Consider the following 19,967-nt stretch of genomic DNA (forward strand, 5'->3'; position numbering starts at 1 on the left):
TCTCACCTCTCAGTTGTTGGATAGAACTTCAAAAACAACTAACCGAAGAAGAAAGAGCAGCTGTAAAAAAAATGTGCAAGTTAATGATGACATGTCCACGACCAAAGCGAAGAAGAAAAAGCACCGCATCGAAAAGAGACCCAAAAGCGCTGGAGAGAAAATCATGCCCAAAAATGCAAAAAAGAACAGTAATAATTTTTTTGCAGATTCTAATAATAAGGAAAGTAAGCAACGACAAAGTGAAGAAGAAAGATCTGCAACATCTATCGCAACATTACATTGTTAATGCATATCCAAAAGTCGAAGCTAATCGTCACTTCTTTATTAAATCTAATCATGCAAAACTTAGAACGGAACATATGCAAGGTCTCATTGATCACGTTCAAAGTTCAAATATCAATAGTTCAGACAAATTCAAAATAGGTAAAGCAGTAATATTACCATCATCATATTAAGGTAGTCCAAGAGCATTGCAACAGTTATATCATGATGCAATGGCAATATTCCGAACTATTGGTTGGCCAGATTTATTTATATAATGGCGTGCAATCCACAATGGCCAGACATGCGCAGATCGAGAACATTGCCGCCAGCTACATTAGCTCTGGATATTCCCACTTTCGTAAGTAAATTGTTTTATCAGAAAGTCTTATTTTTATTGAATTAACTCAAAACGGAGTTTAGTCAAGTCAGAGCGTACATTTACACGATCAGATTTCAAAAACGGGGTTTGCCTCACATGCATTTATTGGTTACTTTGCAAAATAAATTATTAACTGCTGATGATGTAGATCGCTTTGTCTGTGCTGAAATTCCAAACCGAGAAACCTATCCTGAATTATGGCACAAAGTTGTTAAACACATGTCTCACGGACCTCATTTAAAAGATTCAGTTTGTTGGAACTGAAAAAGAAAAAAAATGTTTAAAGAAATTTCGAAAAGCGTTAGTTCAAACAACAGATATGACTTAACGCTGGCTTTCCTGATTATCGCCAAAGAGATAATCGTCATGAACAACACACTTATCACGGAAAGAAAGATGGTAAAATTGTGATGCTTCATAATTCAATGATAGTACCATATAACCATTATTTGCACAAATGATTCGATTGTCATATTAATGTCGAGCATTGTGCATCGGTTATAAGTACTAAGTATATCTACAAGTACATTCATAAAGTACGAGTGACTTTATCGAAAGAACAGTGTCAGGGCGAAGTTGAAGCATTTTCAGATACTCGGTACGTCAGTGCAAAGGAAAGCGGGTGGCATTTAATGGAATTGCCCATGCAGAGTCGAAGTCATTCTGTTGAATTATTAACGATTCATTTACCATGTAAGAAAATTATTCAATTCAAAGAGGGCGAAGAAGCAGAAGCTTTAGAGGTATCGAAAAATAGAAATACAAAATTATTGGCATATTTTGAACTTAATACACCAGACGTATGCGCAATTTCCTCATCATTACGCAAAGCAGAAACAAAAGAGTGTGGCATCCGAGAAAAATTAATTGCAAAAGTGTTGCTTGCTTAAATATTGCATCACCAAAAGATATCGAACGGTTTCAGTTAAAATTGTTGTTACGTGAATCGAAAGGAGCAACATCGTATAAAGATGTTCTGTCTATAGATAGAAATACGTACGGTACCTTTCAAGAAACGGCACGAGCAGCTGGATTATGTAAATCGGACAAATATATGTTTGAAATGATGTCTGATGCCTCTTCTGTAATGATGCCTGACAAATTAAGACACTTCTTCGTGTACTTAATTATGACGGGTGAAGTTGATGCTTTACAATTATGAGAAGCGTTCAAAGGACCATTATCCGAAAAGTCGAATGAACAAATGGCTCATTCGATCATCAAAGAATTGTTAGAAGCCCAAGATTTAATGATGCAGCAATTTGGACTTCCACAATGAACGAATCAGAGGTAAAGAAAGAGATAACAGCAGATGAAAATTTAACAGTGGAAGGCCATAAGAAATTTATATCAGAAATTTTAATTCCAAATATTGTTTTTAATGAAGTTTTTAAAGTAAAAGTGAACATAATTCATATATAACAATTCCCATGAAAAAAAAACAATCTCTTTAAATTGTATTTCAGGAAAAACTAACCCGGGAGTTGATGAGTGAAGCGAGCAGGGGGCAAAGCCCTTTTGTAATTAAAAAATAAAAAACACTTTGTACTTTTTCAGTATCCTTTTTTCACTTTTAATTGTATTACAGTATGCAGTCTTGATGTCTTTTCGAGATATATGGCATTCATCAAAGAAGCTGTGAAATGCCAATGTGAAAACACAGACACATTATTGTTAATTATAAATTAAAATAAATAACAGCAAACAGCATATTTCATATGTACAGTACTTGAAGATTGAGATTGACAAAGTGTATTTGGTAGAGGCACTAAATTACAGACATTGGGTTATGGATAGATTGCTATTCACACATGTAATCGCTCTAGGTTTCACTTCTTTCTTCTAAAATGATGATTACTTGTCTGGAAACAATCAGGTTCCTTGCATTCTCATTAATGCTGGTATTGTAGTAGTTCAGTCTTCCTTATTTGGCTAACCTTCAAGAAATTTGTATTTACTGAATCTTCATATCATAGAATGTTGTCGTTTGCCTACAAAGAAGTGAGTGTTTAGTTGGAAAAGATTAGATATTTGATTTATTGATATCAGATGTTAATTAACTAACAATTTGTTTGTTTTTTTGCATTGAAGGCAAAGCAACAGAAGAAATGTTCCTATCATTTAAGCAAAAAGGAAATGATTTTGTGAAAACAAGTCAATATAATGAGGCTTTGAAACAATATAGCGAATGTCTCAAGCTAAACCCCAGTGACAGTGCCATTTACTCCAACAGGTAGGTATTTATAGTGCTTTAACCATGAAATTGAATGTTATAGAGTTTAAGGGTAAGGCAAAATGTTTGTTGGATAATTGGATTCCTGTTCTTTTGTAATTATTTGTTGAATAGTTTCTCAATATTTGCTTTTTGATTTACATAACATTAATATAATATCCTAGTTAAGGTAAAAGTTGTTTTGTAAATTTAATTATTGTATCATTTATTTGATAGGTTAAGATTCTCCGTCTACACAATCCAAGACCACTGAAATAATATTTGATTCTGACTCCTATTTGTATTTACTCTCATTGTTTCCGTTCATCTGTTAGTCATATAGCAGGTCAGTTATATTCCCAAAGTTAAGAAGGGAAAGAACTGAAATCCTGGCTCCTTCCACTGCCTGGCACACAGTGACTGGGACTGGTCTCATTGGAGGCCAGCACATTAGAAGAAATTGCACAGGTTTTTGGTATGCTTGCCCTTTTTACACAGAAAAAGTCTTCTGCTGCTCACTGACTTTAGTGTACCTTATTAATAATAGATGCAAATATACATTACAATTGTTTTTGGGCAAGAGCATTAAAACTTTAAATGGCACAATAAAAACTAAAGGTATTTACACATTTTCCACCATTTCAACAGGTGTGTCAAAACGTGGTATCTTGACTGGGCCCTGTAATGAAAAATATTTTCCCAATGCTAGGAAACTCTGTGGTTCTGCTAAAATGGCTTTCTTGTGTGATTTTTTTAGATGGTCTGTCTCTTTACTTCAGAACTTCTGAACAAATCTACTTCCTTATCATAAAGGGAAGTAGCAAGCAGTGACAAGCAGAATGAGTTCCCTCTTAATCACACGCTTGACCAGCTTATAAAAATGTTCCTAGCCAGATGTTTTTTGTAAGCAACATACTTCTCATTAATTATGTAAAGGAGACATTTCCAAAGAGATTACAGCCCAAACACTTAGCTTTTAATTTCATGTAATTAATTATTTTTTTATGTGGGGATATTTTTTAACATGTACTGTATATGCAAAGTAATCTGCTTTAATGAAAGTTGCTTAAATTCTTAATAAAGACTAGGATGTACAGTATGTCTTATAAAAGATGTAACACAGTTGTAGGCAAACAGTAATGCATAAAATTATATTTTTAGATCAATTTGCATTGTGATGTGTTTAAATACATACTATATATAAGTACAGTATATAGAATTTTTTTTAGATTAATTAAAGGTTCTGTCAGGCGTAATAAGAGAGTAGACAGAGGAATGTTGAAGTGTTGGGTTCTAACATAGAAACCATGTTTATTATCCAGAAGGCTAGAAGAACAATCTTCACTCTGATGTAAATTCTGCCTGCTTCCTGGTGATTTTTTGAGACAAGTGGGCTGGAAGAGGAGGTTCTGGGGGTAGGCTCACAGAACTTCTTTCTGTTGCTCTTCCTGGCGGAGGATGAAATGGAAGATGGGTAAACTGCTGTGCAAACTCTGAGCTTCAAATCCTTTTCCCCCCAGAAGGAGAAGGATACAGGCTCGTTGTTTTGCACTCCCACATTATGAATTAGCTTTTCAAAGATATTTAGTTATTGCAAGAGAAGTCCTTGAATCAGAACTGCATTCTGCTTTTTATGTCCATATTACAATATCGTTCTGACTAAATTGTCCTTAAAACAATGTCTGATAAATAGGTTCAGATATAAACTGAATGAGCTTATAAAATAGTGGCTTCTTACCTGAGCGTATCACTACAAAGATGATTTTTTTTTCAAATCTAATACAGTATTTACAGCTGTGTGCATGTGCTTGTTTTACGTAACACATGTGATCAAATACATTTATGGTCCATAAAGGAATTTTTTTGCAGTTTCAGAATTTTCACATTTTGGTTTGATGGTCTGAAACGAAGTCTCTAGTGATCTAGTGTGTATTGATGAGGATGTTGACATAGCTTGACTTCTAAATTGAGAGCTTTGTTTGACAAATTGGTTCCTACTTTATCTCCACCATTCAGTATACTATGAGTGCTGCTGCATGGCTTGGTTGATTAATCTATCACCTCCAGAGTCATTCATACCAATGCCATAAACTCCTCTGCTTTAAACTCATCTGATTGTCATTCTGTTCCCGGTAAGGAAAAGTACAAGTCGGTTCATTGGAGATCACAACCAGATGAGACAGGAGGGCAAACATCATCCACAAACAATAGAAATGTCCTCAACATGTCTTTGTTATTCTCTTTGTAAATTCCCAAGGGTTAGAGAAGACAAGATTCTGTTGGAAAGTGCAAGCACAGCTGCCACTGAAAAATAAAGTAACAAACCTGCACATTGCAACTGCTTGCTACTATGACTGAAAAACTGTGCAAGGATGAAGAGCTGGACTGCTGCTTCACAAGTTGGAAGCAAGTCTCAGCTATCAGCTGTTCCTTCCATAAGCTTTGAAGAGGGAGGGAGGGGAAGTGTGATCCTGTAACTGTAAACCATTTAGGTTTTTTTTTCTTTTTTTGATAAGTTTTTAATGTGGTCACTATTCCACTGTGAAAGTGTTGTTCCAGCTTTAACAAATCTCTGAAGAGGAATTCTAAACATGTTGCTGCCTAAAATTAAGTACTTTCCACATTTCCAGACAAATTTTATCTATTCATTACCTTAGCCTTGACCAACTCCCACTTTTTGCTCCAGGGTCAACTACCTCCTCTAAGTATGACTGCCATAGTTCAGTGTTTTAATGCTGTCTTACATGAGGATGAACATTTGTCCTCCCTGGATAACATTCCGTCTTCCTTCATTGGATCATTGAATTGTATGCCAGATCAAACACCTTCACTTCTGCCTCCCTACCTTACAGTACCCCTTGGGATCAGAGCTAAAAACCTTCTGGTTAAACTGGATTCAAAGCCATTTTTAACTAGACAGTTTCCTTTACCATTGCTCTCTACAATAAAAATGTAAGGTTGCTACCATACTTTGCTGCCTTTCTGACACTGCAGCTGCCTCCACTAGTAAGGTGTTGCATAGAGTCCATTAAGATTCCATGTCCTCATCCTCTTGAGACTAGAAATGAACTGATCCATATTACTAAACGAGAATGATAAACCGGATATGGAGGCAGGGACCTGCCCGTGGACGCAAAGCCCCCCTCCAACCAACGGAAATCGCAGGAGACATGGTGCGCAGGCGCCACACAAAGCCCCCCTCCACTAACAGAAATAAGAAATGAGGCAACGCGCCCATAGCACACAAAAAAAAGGAGTCAGACGCAGGCGCCACACAAAGCCCATAGCACACAAAAAAGAGGAGTCAGACCCACGCCCCAGAGTGAAACGGGACAGACTACGGAGTCCACAAAAGGTCACCCATCAAGCCCGAGATTACTGCTCAAAAATGAAAGAGCAACCGCAAGCAAACACCCGACATCATACAGAAACCCCACAATTACGGACAAAACAACATATTTGAATCACATTATCCCCGCCCCACAGTGAAACGGGACATACTACGGAGTCCACAAAGGTTCACAAATCAAGCCCGAGATGGTACGGAAAAGAGGAGTGACCGGGATACAAAAACGGGCCTGGCTCCATAAAAACAATGAACGCCGGCGACTACAACGCGCTTCTCACACAACACAAGCAAAGCAGTTACAGCTCCAAAACAACACATCCCAAACACTGGACATACAACAATGCGCCTCTCAAACGGCACAGGCAAACGATAAACGTCAAAGACAGTAACGACAAACACCTGCTAAACAATTCCGCCAATTGGCTGACAATGCATTCTATAATGAGTCCACTATTAATGAAAATTCATTGGAATTAATGAGTGTCATTTGCAATCATTGTCATTCACTTAACTTCCCTGAAGAAACAACTGGCAATACAACTAATGAGTTTACACGTTGTTGTCAAAAGGGTCAAGTTAGACTGCCTCCTTTACATGAATATCCTGAATATCTACGGAAGCTTCTAACTAACGATGTACCTGAAAGTGAAAACTTTATGAACTGCATTAGATCCTACAATAGTTCATTTGCTTTGGCATCTACCGGAGTAAATATCAGGCCACCAGCTGGCAATGGCCCATACTGCTTTCGCGTATGTGGACAAATATTACATCGCATTGGAACAGTGCACCCTGAAACAAATCACGAACGCAAATTTGCAGAAATATACAGCTTAGATCCAGATGACGCAATCTATCAACGAATGAACCTTCCTGAAAACAAACAATGCACGGAGCTTATAATGAGAAACATCACAAAGGTCATAAACAATCACCCATTAGCTAAGTCTATAAAAATGCTACATGAGGTTGAAAGAGAGGCCAATACAAAAGCAACCTACGGCTGCCCGGCGGGCACGGGTTCAAAACGGCGGGGGTAGGCGAGCGAAGCGAGCAGGGGGTGGAGCCCCCTTGTCCCAAATAAAGGCATTTTTTGGTATTCTTCTAATGGCCTTATTTCATTGTTCACTCTTCTAATCTTTTAAGAAAAAGTGCTCTTCTTTACAAAAGTGTCCAGATGATACGGCCTGAGAAAAAGGTGAGTCTGAGTCTAAAGACTACAGGAAAACCAGCTTTATTCCACTCGAAACAGGAACAGCAAGGTTATTTATTGAAACGGAAGCTACCACTCTACTACACAGACACAGCAAATGGTCAGGGCCAGGACCAGGTCAGTGGCCCAGTTGTAAAGTTCCCTGCGTCACCCATCAGGTGACAGATTCGTTGCGCGAGGAGGTGGTGTGTTGCCCTGTTGGGAGGGTCTCAGAAGAGTTCAAAAATCTTACAAGATGAACATTTAATATTTTCTTGGAAATCAAAAAATTCAGAATCAGATTAGACAGCCTATTCTTTCTAGTAACACAACAGTCATACTGTAAATTTACTTTCTACCTTGGGTTCAAAGGAAATTCAAACCACTGTTAAGACATTAATAAATAATGAATAAAATATGAAACATTGGTTTAAACATGATTTTAAAAAAATATCTTTCTGCTAAACAAACTGCAAACTGTTACATAATGTAAGTCCTAGACCCAGAATTATACACACAATATACCCAATATATACATTGAATGTCTGCTGTCCTTAAATATATAAAACATTAAAAAAAATCACAATCTTTATACTGTCTTTGTAATTAATCAGTTAATTTTTGCCTTATTTATGTCCCTAATGGAATGCACTATCACAAGGCACATTATAAGTTCATAAAAGAAGCAAAACAGATATTTACTTTACATGTTCTTCTCCATATTTAAATATTGGTTACATTTAAAATGTATTAGTTAAATCTGATCAGGTTTGTTTATTCACAGCAGTTTTAAATGTCAGAGAATCTTAACTTGTATCCAAGTGTAAAGTGGAGCTTGTAGTAAAACGGTTCGTAGCTCCCTATTAACTTCTCAGTTTGTTCTTACACAAGGTGCATAATGGCCAACAAAGGTTAACAATTTCTTAGGAGTGTTCTATGTAGGATTTTTGTCTGTTAATGTTCAAACCATTTTAAGTCTGGTTGTTTTCAGAGAAGCATTTTTGAGATATTGATTAACAGTTGAAACAAACAAGTGGTTTTTCAGGATCTAGATGTAGTTTTATTGGAAAAAAAAATTTTTTTTCCCCTTTTTAAACTTGTTTATGATATTTTGCTAGGGCACTGTGTTACTTAAAGCTGAATCAAAATGAAGAAGCGATACAGGACTGTAATTCAGCCCTGCTGTTGGAACCCTCTAATGTAAAGGCTTATTACAGACGAGGCCTTGCCTACAAAAACCTACAGGTAATGATAATGTATTTAACTGACTGTTTATGTTTAACCAGAAACACAGAATATTTCTTTTCTTTTCCTTAATATCTCGTCAGTCTTTCCCAACATCTGACGTGGTTATTTCAGTTGGTTCTGTTACTATTTATCAAGTATAAAATAGCATTTCTGGATTTGGAAAGTATATTAAACAAAGCTACATTTGGAATGCACAACAAAAAAGTTTGTTTTTGAGTACTTGTTAAGTTTAAAATAAACTGGTCTAACCGTTTTGAAATAATTAGTAGCATAAATATGTGAAAATAAGAAGGGCAATGGGAAAAAAATGCACCAAGTTGATTTCTAATTTAGAGTTTATTGGACTGTGGACTAACTTGGCAAGATGTTATGTGCAATGTTCACCATTGATTTTGCAAATTCGCTGATGATGCATCTCTCCACTTATTTATTTTAATATGCCTCTTCTTTATCATGTTTCTGATGAGTGGTGGCGTGTTGCATCTGAGAGTAAGTATTTCATTAACTCTGCACACATGCCAGTGCTACTCATATTACTGCTACTACTACTACTGTTTGAAGCTTTACTTTCAGATAAATAATACAAACTTTTTAAAAGATAAAAACTGCAAACAAATTTTAATTTTTTGTCTTTTTATACAGAATTACATTGCTAGCATCAATGATTTCAAAGAAGTTCTCCAGATTGCTCCACATATCACTGAAGCCAAGAGAGAACTTAAGGAAGCAACAGATTGTTTAAAGAAACAGCATGATAGCTGCATCAATCAAAAGCAGAGAAAAAAAATTCCAATTCAAGAAGTAAGCAGGTCCCTAGATTCATGCGGGGTGATTAAAAACCAAAGTATTACCTTTGAACATAGCTTATGTCTGTGTTATTTCTTACTCATTTATGTTTGTTAGGTGTATCAATGAGTGTTAAAAAAAAATTAAGAAAAGAAAATCCACAAACTAGCATCTTTATATGAGTGAAACATTAATGGCGTGAAGGAAATTATTTTTAAAATAATTTTAAATATATTGGTATATATTTAAAAATATAAACCTATATATATGTATAGCAGATATATAAAACCATTTTTGTACTGTATGTGTACTCCTATATACACTATTGTAGAACAAAGGATTTCTTTCAGCTTTGCCTAAAAGATGCCATACGTTTGATCATATAAAAAGTTGTTACTTTAACTTTCTAATATTCATAGTAACTTTCCACTGTCTACGGGATGATTTACTACTCTTTTATGGCCTATGTCTATGTAAGCTTAGAAGCGTCTTTGTCCAGTCAGAGTGGTTCAATTAGAATGAAGAGTTCATGTGCTGTTCACCAATAGATCTAATGAGTTAAAAGGGAAAAAAATCATATATACACATTGCTAGCATCAATATAGTAATATCAATATAGTCGGTATATACACTATACACCAAGCCCTTTGAAATATTTCTTCTTCTTCTTCTTCTTCTTTCGGCTGCTTCCGTTAGGGATTGCCACAGTGGATCATCTTGTTCTATATTGTCCTGTCTTCTGCATCTTGCTCTGTTACACCCACCACCTGAATGTCCTCTCTTAGCACATCCATAAACCTCCTCTTAGGCTTTCCTCTTGCCTGGCAGCTCTATCGTTAACATCCTTTTCCCAATATACCCAGTATCTCTCCTCTGCACATGTCCAAACCAACGCAACCTCACCTCTCTGACTTTGTCTCCCAACCGTCCAACTTGAGCTGACCCTCTAATGTACTCATTTCTAATCCTGTCCATCCTTGTCACACCCAGTGCAAATCTTAACATCTTTAACTCTGCCACCTCCAGTTTCATCTCTTGCTTTCTGGTCAGTGCCACCATTTCCAACCCATATAACAAAGCTGGTCTCACTACCGTCCTGTAGACCTTCCCTTTCACTCTTGCTGATACCCGTCTGTCACAAATCACTCCTGACACTCTTCTCCACCCATTCCACCCTGCCTGCACTCTTTTTCACTTCTCTTCCACAATCCCTGTTACTCTGAATTGTTGATCCCAAGTATTTAAACTCATCCACCTTCACCAACTCTACTCTTTGCATCCTCACCATTCCTCTGACCTCCCTCTCATTTACACACATGTATTCTGTCTTGTTCCTACTGACCTTCATTCCTCTCCTCTGCAGAGCATATCTCCACCTCTCCAGGGTCTCCTTAACCTGCTCCCTACTATCGCTACAGATCACAATGTCATCAGTAAACATCATAGTCCATGGGGACTCCCGTCTAATCTCATCTGTCAACCTGTCCATCACCATTGCAAATAAGAAAGGGCTCAGAGCCGATCCCTAATGTAATCCCACCTCCACGTTGAATGCATCCCGTCACCACAGTCACACTTCCCTCGTACATATCCTGTACAACTCTTATATACTTCTCTGCCACTCCCAACTTCCTCATACAATACCACAACTCCTCTCGAGGCACCCTGTCATATGCTTTCTCCAGGTCCACAAAGACACAATTCAACTCCTTCTGGGCTTCTCTAAATTTCTCCATCAACACCCTCAGAGCAAACATTGCATCTGTGGTGCTCTTTCTTGGCATGAAACCATACTGCTGCTCACTAAACATCACCTCACTTCTTAACCTAGCTTCCACTATTCTTTCCCATACCTTCATGCTGTGGCTCATCAATTTTATCCCCTTGTAGTTACTACAGCTCTGTATATCCCCCTTATTCTTAAAAATCTGTACCAGTACACTTGTGCTCTACTCCTCAGGCATCCTCTCACTTTCCAAGATTCCATTAAACAATCTGGTTAAAAACTCCACTGCCATCTCTCCTAAACACCTCCATGATTCCACAGGTATGTCATATGGACCAATGGCTTTTCCATTCTTCATCCTTTTCATAGCTGTCCTTACTTCCTCCTTGCTAATCCATTGCACTTCCTGATTCACTATTTCCACATCATCCAACTTTCTCTCTCTCATTTTGTTCATTCATCAGCCTCTCAAAGTACTCTTTCCATCTGCTTAACACACTCTCCTCGCTTGTGAGTATGTTTCCATCTTTATCCTTTATCACCCTAACCTGCTGCACATCTTTCCTAGCTTGGTCCCTCTGTCTAGCCAATCGGTACAGGTCCTTTTCTCCCTCCTTAGTGTCCAACATCTCATACAACTCCTCATACTCCTTTTCTTTAGCCTTCACCACCTATTTCTTCACCTTGTGCCTTATCACCTTGTACTTTTGTCTACTTTCTGCATCTCTCAGACTATCCCAATTCTTCTTTGCCATCCTCTTCCTCTGTATACTCTCCTGTATTTCCTCATTCCACCACCAGGTTTCCTTTTCCTCCTTCCTCTGTCCAGATGTCACACCAAGCACCCTTCTTGCTGTCACTCTACTACTACTGCTGCAGTTGCCCAACTATCTTTTAACTCTTCACTGCCACCCAGTGCCTGTTTTACCTCCTCCCTAAACTCAGCTTTGCAGTCTTCCTTTTTCAACTTCCACCATTTGATCCTTTGCTCTGCTCTCCTTCTCTTCTTCTTGATCTCCAATGTTATCCTACAGACCACCACCCTGTGTTGCCTAACTACACTTTCCCCTGCCACCACTTTGCAGTCTTTAATCTCCTTCAGATTGATTCTTCTGCATGGGATATAATCTACCTGTGTGCATCTTCCTCCACTATTGTACGTAACCCTATGTTCCTCCCTCTTTTTAAAATACGTATTCACCACAGCCAGACCATCCTTTTTGCAAAATCCACTATTCTCAGATCTTCTTCATTCCTCTCCTTGACACCATACCTACCCATCACCTCCTCATCTCCTCTGTTCCCTTCACCAACATGTCCATTGAAATCCGCACCAATCACCACTTTCTGTCCCTTAGGTATACTGTCCATCGCCTCTTCCAACTCACTCCAGAAAACTTCTTTCTCATCCATTGATCACCCAACTTGCGGTGTGTATGCACTAACAACATTCATCATCACACCTTCAGTTTCCAGCTTCATAATCATTACTCTGTCTGACACTCTTTTCACCTCCAAAACACTTTACATACTTCTCCTTTAGAATAACCCCTACCCCATTTCTCCTCCCATCCACACCATGATAGAACAATTTGAATCCTCTTCTGATCCACCTGGCCTTAATCCCCTTCCATGTAGTCTCTTGTACTCACAATATATCAACCTTTCTTCTCTCCATCATGTCAGCTAACTCTTACCAGTCATACTGCCAACATTCAAAGTCCCTATCCTCAGTTCCACTCTCTTTACCTTCCTCCTGTCCTTCTGCCTCCAAACACGTCTCCCCCCTCTTCATCTCTTTCTTCGGCCAACAGTAGCCCAATTTCCGCCAGCACCCTGTTGGCTAACAGTACTAGTGGTGGTCGTTGTTAACCCGGGCCCCGATCCGATATGGAAATTTGTATCAGTGTCCGCATATTGATCTGGCAAAATTTTATACCAGATGCCCTTTCTGACGTAACCCTCCCCATTTATCCGGGCTTGGGACCAGCGTTAAGAAACGTGCTGGTTTGTGCATTCCCTGTGGGATACTTATTTAAAAGAAATCCACAATTGAAAGACACTTTCTTCTTTTGTCTTTATTCTGTATTCTCAAAAATGTTGGCATTTTGTGTCAGTTCAATAGACCAAATTAAGAAGTCAAGATGTCTGCTTGCAAAGTCTTGGTCTGCATGGGGAGAACTTCATGCAGCTCTTATAGGAAAGTGTTTGAGAGCACTGGAAGTATAAGTAAGTAAATCTGAAACATTAGGAAATAATGTCTTCTTCCAGTTATCATTATTTTACATAATTGATTGTATGTTTTGAATGAAAACAATAATATACTGTATTCATAAGTGTAGAGATTTGATCATGGCAAGTTTGTAATATTGTATAATTTGGGAATAATCCAAAATGTAGGTCTATTTTCAGTTCTGCTCCCTATGTACCAATCTGTTCTCAAAGTTAAATGTTTTTGTTTCTATTGTGTGCTAACAGGGCATCACATGGTGGTGCAGTGGGTACCACTGCCATCTGAGTTTGAGTCCTGTACCCAGTGGTTGTCTATGTAGATCTTGCACATAATTTCCTTGTCTGTGTAGGTTTTCCTCCCACATTCTCAAGTGTGCCTTGCCTGTCGACTTTTAAGCTGATAATATTATGATATAATTTACCATTTGGAAAAAAGCAGGGGAAAAAGTGCAGTGTGTTAAATGAAGGCACATTTCCTGTCAAAAAGGTTATAAACACTATAGTGCCTAATGATAGCTGCAGTGTAAATTACCATACACATAGCATTCTGCATTTGTTTCCCTATAAATCTGAAAAAAAGTATGAAAGAGTTTCTGTGTCGTGTGATTGCTGTCAAAAATAACAATGGTTGCCGAACAAATTACATTTCACATGAGTCAATTATGCAGGCATCTAACTTTGCAAACGCAGATAACGTCCCATGCACAGGTCTGAAATCCTAATCCAACCCCATGCCCCATCTGCGCCCTGAGCTCCGTCTCCTCCCATTCCCACAACCCGCAGTATAAAATATAAACACAGTAGATCAAAAGTCATTCACTTGTTGTACGATGTTCAGCCTTCACCTAGCCTCTTCATATAGTATTTTGACAGTTGCAGAATTACAAAAATACAAAAAAATCAATATTTGAATAATTAAATTCATTACTGTCTCTCGGCACATAGTGAATTTACTTGTGGAACTGTGATCCTAAATCTCCATATCTTATTTGTAAATTTTCAATATATAGAGTGTCCCTAAAATAGCTTGTTTTTATTTCCCATTGCAACCTGATTTAAATAAGAGGGTTGAGTCAATCAAAATTTGGAGAAGGTCAAACGAAATTGTAACATCGTTACAATATAACTCGGAGTCCTGCCACGTGCAAAAGTTTGCTGACGACACTGCTATCGTGGGCTGCATCAGGAGTGGGCAGGAGGAGGAGTATAGGAACCTCATCAACGACTTTGTTAAATGGTGCAACTTAAACCACCTACAACTGAACACCAGCAAAACCAAGGAACTGGTGGTGGATTTTAGGAGACCCAGGCCCCTCATGGACCCCGTGATCATCAGAGGTGACTGTGTGCTGAGGGTGCAGACCTATAAATACCTGGGAGTGCACCTGGACGATAAATTGGACTGGACTGCCAATACTGATTCTCTGTGCAAGAAAGGACAGAGCCGCCTGTACTTCCTTAGAAGACTGGCGTCCTTCAACATCTGCAGTAAGATGCTGCAGATGTTCTATCAGATGGTTGTAGTGAGTGCCCTCTTCTACGCAGTGGTGTGCTGGGGAGGCAGCATTAAGAAGAAGGACGCCTCACGCCTGGACAAACTGGTGAGGAAGGCAGGCTCTATTGTTGGCATAGAGCTGGACGGTTTGACATCCGTAGTAGAGCAACGGGCGCTGAGCAGGCTCCTATCAATTATGGAGAATCCACTACATCCACTAAACAGTGTCATCTCCAGACAGAGGAGCAGTTTCAGCGACAGACTGCTGTCACTGTCCTGCTCCACTGACAGACTGAGAAGATCATTCCTCCCCCAAACTATGCGACTCTTCAATTCCACCAGAGGGGGTAAACGTTGAACATTATTCAAGTTATTGTCTGTTTTTTACCTGCATTTTTTATTACTCTTTAATTTAATATTTTTTGCTGCTGGAGTATGTGAATTTCCCCCTGGGATTAATCAAGTATCTATCTATCTATCTATCTTATTCTTGTCAATGTCTCTTTTTTGTGAACATCATGTGTTATCCTGGTTTTACAGTGAATTATTGTACAACATGAATAGTCAGTGGAGTCTTAGCCATGCTCTGACACCGTTTGTACTTGAACTGTAGTTCAGCTGGTTGTCTTTGTTTCTTAGGTCAGTAACAGTGATGAAGAAGAAGGAGAAAGTGGAGAAAACGGACGTACTCCTGGAAGTGTATTAAGTGTAAATCATCCACATGGTTTCATTGATGCTGATCCCTCTAATTGGAAAGACACCCTTCATTTAAAGCCTACAAATGCATATGAATTTGGGCAGATGTTAAATGCCATTAAAGTCAAGAGTGATGTAGCTGCTTGCGCCGAACTTCTCTGCATCGTAACACCAGAAAATATGCCTTTATTGATGAGCTGTGAGTTAGACACGGAAGCTTTGGCCATCATGATTCAAGCCTTGGATAGACATCTTCTTCAGAAGAGCCCAGAAATGGTATATTCTCACTTAATGAACCTACAAAAGGCTGATAGATTTGAGGTAAGAGGTTATCTCTCACACAAGTTACCGTAACTCTTGATTTTTGTAGAATTGCATGTACCATAGTAATGTACAATATCATAGCATAGTTTGAAATGATTGAATTATTTAATATGATTAACATTTTTATCGCCATGTTATTCTTAAGATGTGCAGTCTTACATACCACCCTCTAGAGAGGACAATAACGTGTCAAATAACAACTCAACCTGTTTTTCGCTAGGATGACAACAAATGGTTGACTGTATTAATTCCCAATTTGAAAATGATTCAACTTCGCGTAATAAGATGGGCTTACTGGTATTACTACATTATTGAAGTATCAGCAGGGTGCCCTTATGCCATTAGTGTTTTGCAAAAGTATTTAGATAAATCAATGTTTACTAATTATAAAATCCTATACTGAAATCTTGCTCACTGTGAGATTTGTATTTCAAAGCACTGAAACTCAAAGTTGCTCTTAATAATGTGACATTTGATATGTAAATTATCTTAAGATAAAAGGAAATCTGCTGTTTAAATAAATCTTCTGCCCATGTGTTATGGAAGCTCTAATTTTTACACATATAAATTTCTTAAAGAAGACACAATTGCCTTGCTATTGGCTTCTACCATTGAATCATTTAAGACCAAATTTTCTTGGTAAAACCCCCAAAGTTACTCTTTTGATTATTATAACTTTTATTGGCAATACATATGTTAAGATATTTTTCTCACATTTTTATTGCAGTTACATCTAACATGAGCATTAACACATGTGATTTGATGGGCTGCTTGCATGTCCACTTTCTGGTGAAGGAGGTGATATGTCTAGACGAGCATCAAGAATTTCTTAGCACTACCAGGACCTAATTTTCTTGGAATAGCTTAGCTTGGAGCCTAGTATCTCAAGCTCATACAGTAGAAGTTGTGTAATATAACAGATTAACACTGTAAATAATTATTTTTCAGATGGTATGTTCACTTCTTGGCAAGAGTGAAAAAGATCAAGTAAAGCTATTGTTTCACCATCTGTCAGCAACAGAAAGTAAGGAGTTCACACCAGATGACGTTCAGAAACTTGCAAACCGGTATTTTCTTCATGAAATTTGCCTCCGCACCTGACAGTCAATTGTCTCTGAATCAGTAATAAAGTATGATTTCTGCTGAATAAACTTATATAAGCTTTAAGAACATGCATACCTCAATTAATTTTTAGAATATTCCTGTAAAAAAACTGGTTATGTCTAATATGGACTCAGAAGTTTGTATTTTCTGTATAGTAATATATTTTAGCAAACCAACTGAACATGTAAAAATACGAGAAGTGCCCCCCCCCCCCCCCCTTACTGTACAGAGATTATGTTTGGTTCAATAAAACAGACATGTTTGCTTCCTGTCGTAAACGTGTGGATCATTTCTGTGTGCCTGAATTGCAGAGAAAGCAGGATTCAGTTCAAATCTAGAATTTCTGGCGTTAATATGAAGGCAGTTGTACTGGCTGCAGCTGATTAGTTGACTTTCTTTTTAAGTATTCTTATAGAGTTCTCTTTTGGCAAAAGTCATTAAACTGCACAAAAACAGTTATAGCAAATGTGAATCCGAAAACAAGCAGGAAGCCTGTCATCATTTTCTTGTTTTATAAATTATTACTTCATAAGCTCTAATGTAAGTAGCATTCATCCAATTCTTACAGTCTTGGCCTGAGCCCCCAATAATTTGTGGTTTGAAACATTTGACTATTGAATCCCCCAATCACAATGTTTCAACATATCTATAGCAAATAGCTGGATTAAAACTAAACTGACACTTTATTGATATGTTTCTGTTTCTTCTGCTTGGCTGTGCGTTTCTGCATATTTGCTTCTTGGCTTACACTCAGTGTTGCAGAGGTAATGATAATGCAGGGATTTTTACTTCAATACAATAAGTATTGTGTTAGAATATTCATTTTGTTAAAAACTAATCAGACTACTTCTTTCATGTTACCCGACTGCCTTTGAGTTTTTCTGCTGAGCTCAGCTCTGTACATTCAGCTCATCAAAATAAATTTAGCAAATTCTGAAATTAAGTTTCAGGAAATTTAGCTTGTGGCTGCTGAAAGTGTGAGAAGCTGACACAGGAATGGGTGAAAAGAGTGCAACAGACATGTGCAGAATACAGAATGCTTAACTGTTGTGGCGGACGGCCGGGGTCCATGCCCGGCTGGGACACCCCCTTTAGTATATGTTCAGGGGCAGCAGCCATGGACTTTGCAATACCTCCCCCTGGACGCTAGATGGCAACCCCCCTGGGTTGGAGCGGTGCCTCGGTTTCCCGCAGGACTCCATGGGAATTGGAGTTGGGTGCAGCCCTGTTGGGTCCCTCAGCGCTGCCAGGGGGTGCTGCAGCTGGAACTCCTGAGCCCTTATGGGCAGCGTATTCACCACACCTGGAAGTGCAGCCGGAACTCGGCAATCAACCACCTGGAGCACTTCTGGGTGGACATTAAAAGGGGCCAGCAGCCACCATTCCGGGATCATGAGGACTTGGAGTGCTTGTGTGCTTTACTGGTCTGTTTTGGGACTGTGTTGTGCCTGACACCTTATATTCCAAATCGTAACCTCAGATCCTCAACTGAGTGTCTCCTTAGAATTCCAAGAGCAAAACTTAAAAGAAGTGGTGAGGAGGGTGGCCTTCTGCTGTTATGCACCTAAAATCTGGAATAGCCTGCCAGTAGGAATTCGCCAGGCTAATACAGTGGAGCACTTTAAAAAAACTGCTGAAAAGACATTACTTTAACATGGCCTTCTCATAACTTCACTGTAATTTAATCCTGATACTCTGTATATCTAATTCATTATAATAACTATTCATTCAAAATCTGTACTAACCCCTACTTGCTATTCTGTTTCCTTTTCCGGTGTCCTGTTGGTGGTGGCGTGCGCCACCACCATCTACCCAAAGCACCATGATGTTCCAACAATGATGGATGGATTAAAAGCCAGAAGTCTGTATGACCATCAGCATCAAGTGACTCCGTGAGAACCCGAACTACAAAGAGGACTATTTCATTTATGTTAGGTAGAATGCCCAGAGGGGACTGGGCGGTCTCGTGGCCTGGAACCCCTACAGATTTTATTTTTTTCTCCAGCCTTCTGGAGTTTTTTTTTGTTTTTTCTGTCCACCCTGGCCATCGGACCTTACTCCTTTCTATGTTAATTAATGTTGTCTTATTTTAATTTCTTATTTTGTCTTTTATTTTTCTTCTCTTCATTATGTAAAGCACTTTGAGCTACTTTTTGTATGAAAATTTGCTATATAAATAAATGTTGTTGTTGTTGTTGTTGTTGTGGGACACGGGGAAGACGTGCCCTACAGGTGAAGAAAAATGAAAGATTATTGGTTTTTATAAGTGCCTCCGGTGTAAGTCTGTATCAGGTCAGGCGCCAATATAGCGCCTTTGTTACACTGTACACCAATCAAGGGTTTACATGGTCATATAACCGGGTTACTTGCTGAGGAATTTGTCTGTTAACCAGGTTTCTCAGAGACCAATAACCCATTTTCTCTAACTGAAATAATGATATGCATGGCATTTTAGAAAACAGGTTATTAAAGCACTGTTAAATTCACTAGATGTTCCTATGCAGCAGTTCCCAAACTCTGTCCTAGGGGACCCCATGTGGCTGCAGGTTTTTGTTCCAACCAGATTCACAATCAGTGATAATAATTGATCTCATTTAATTAGCTGCTCTTTATTCTTATTTCACAGCATTATGGCTTTTACATTTATAACATTTACACACACACACACACACACATATATATATATATATATGTATGTAAAAACGTATAAAAGCAAGCAGAGCAAACACTGAAGGATGAAAGGCTGTAACTGCTTCAACATCAGACCCACTAATTAGTGAATAATAGAGAAGTCACTTACGAAAGAGAGTGGAGGTTAATGCATGGAGAGAAAGACAGGAACAAGAGAGCCAGTGAAGTAGGAGGAAGCAGGCAGATGGGAACGCGAGCCCATGGAGAGGAGTGTGTGGCTGAAGTTTGCTACTGCTGAGTATGCTGCTGATCAGGAGCAACAAGATTAC

The 19,967-nt window shown here is 38.5% G+C and overlaps 1 protein-coding gene across 3 annotated transcripts in view; it reads left to right on the plus strand.

Annotated features, from left to right (window-relative positions):
- LOC114663726 (sperm-associated antigen 1-like) overlaps positions 1–17,285 on the plus strand; it is a 121,422-nt gene extending 104,137 nt beyond the window's left edge. For 2 of the 3 annotated variants that reach the window (XM_028817648.2, XM_051935498.1), the window contains exons 15-19: positions 2,735–2,876; positions 8,515–8,641; positions 9,287–9,445; positions 15,523–15,900; positions 16,852–17,285. In XM_028817648.2, the coding sequence (XP_028673481.2) occupies positions 2,735–2,876; positions 8,515–8,641; positions 9,287–9,445; positions 15,523–15,900; positions 16,852–17,004 (959 nt within the window). In that variant the 3' untranslated portion in view covers positions 17,005–17,285. Of the gene's footprint in view, positions 1–2,734; positions 2,877–8,514; positions 8,642–9,286; positions 9,454–15,522; positions 15,901–16,851 lie in introns of all 3 variants that reach the window. The other variant, XM_051935497.1, reaches the window with a different exon arrangement.
- The last annotated feature ends 2,682 nt before the right edge of the window (positions 17,286–19,967 follow it).

Source organism: Erpetoichthys calabaricus, chromosome 13 (assembly GCF_900747795.2).
Source record: "Erpetoichthys calabaricus chromosome 13, fErpCal1.3, whole genome shotgun sequence".
Classification (NCBI taxonomy): Eukaryota; Metazoa; Chordata; class Cladistia; order Polypteriformes; family Polypteridae; genus Erpetoichthys; species Erpetoichthys calabaricus.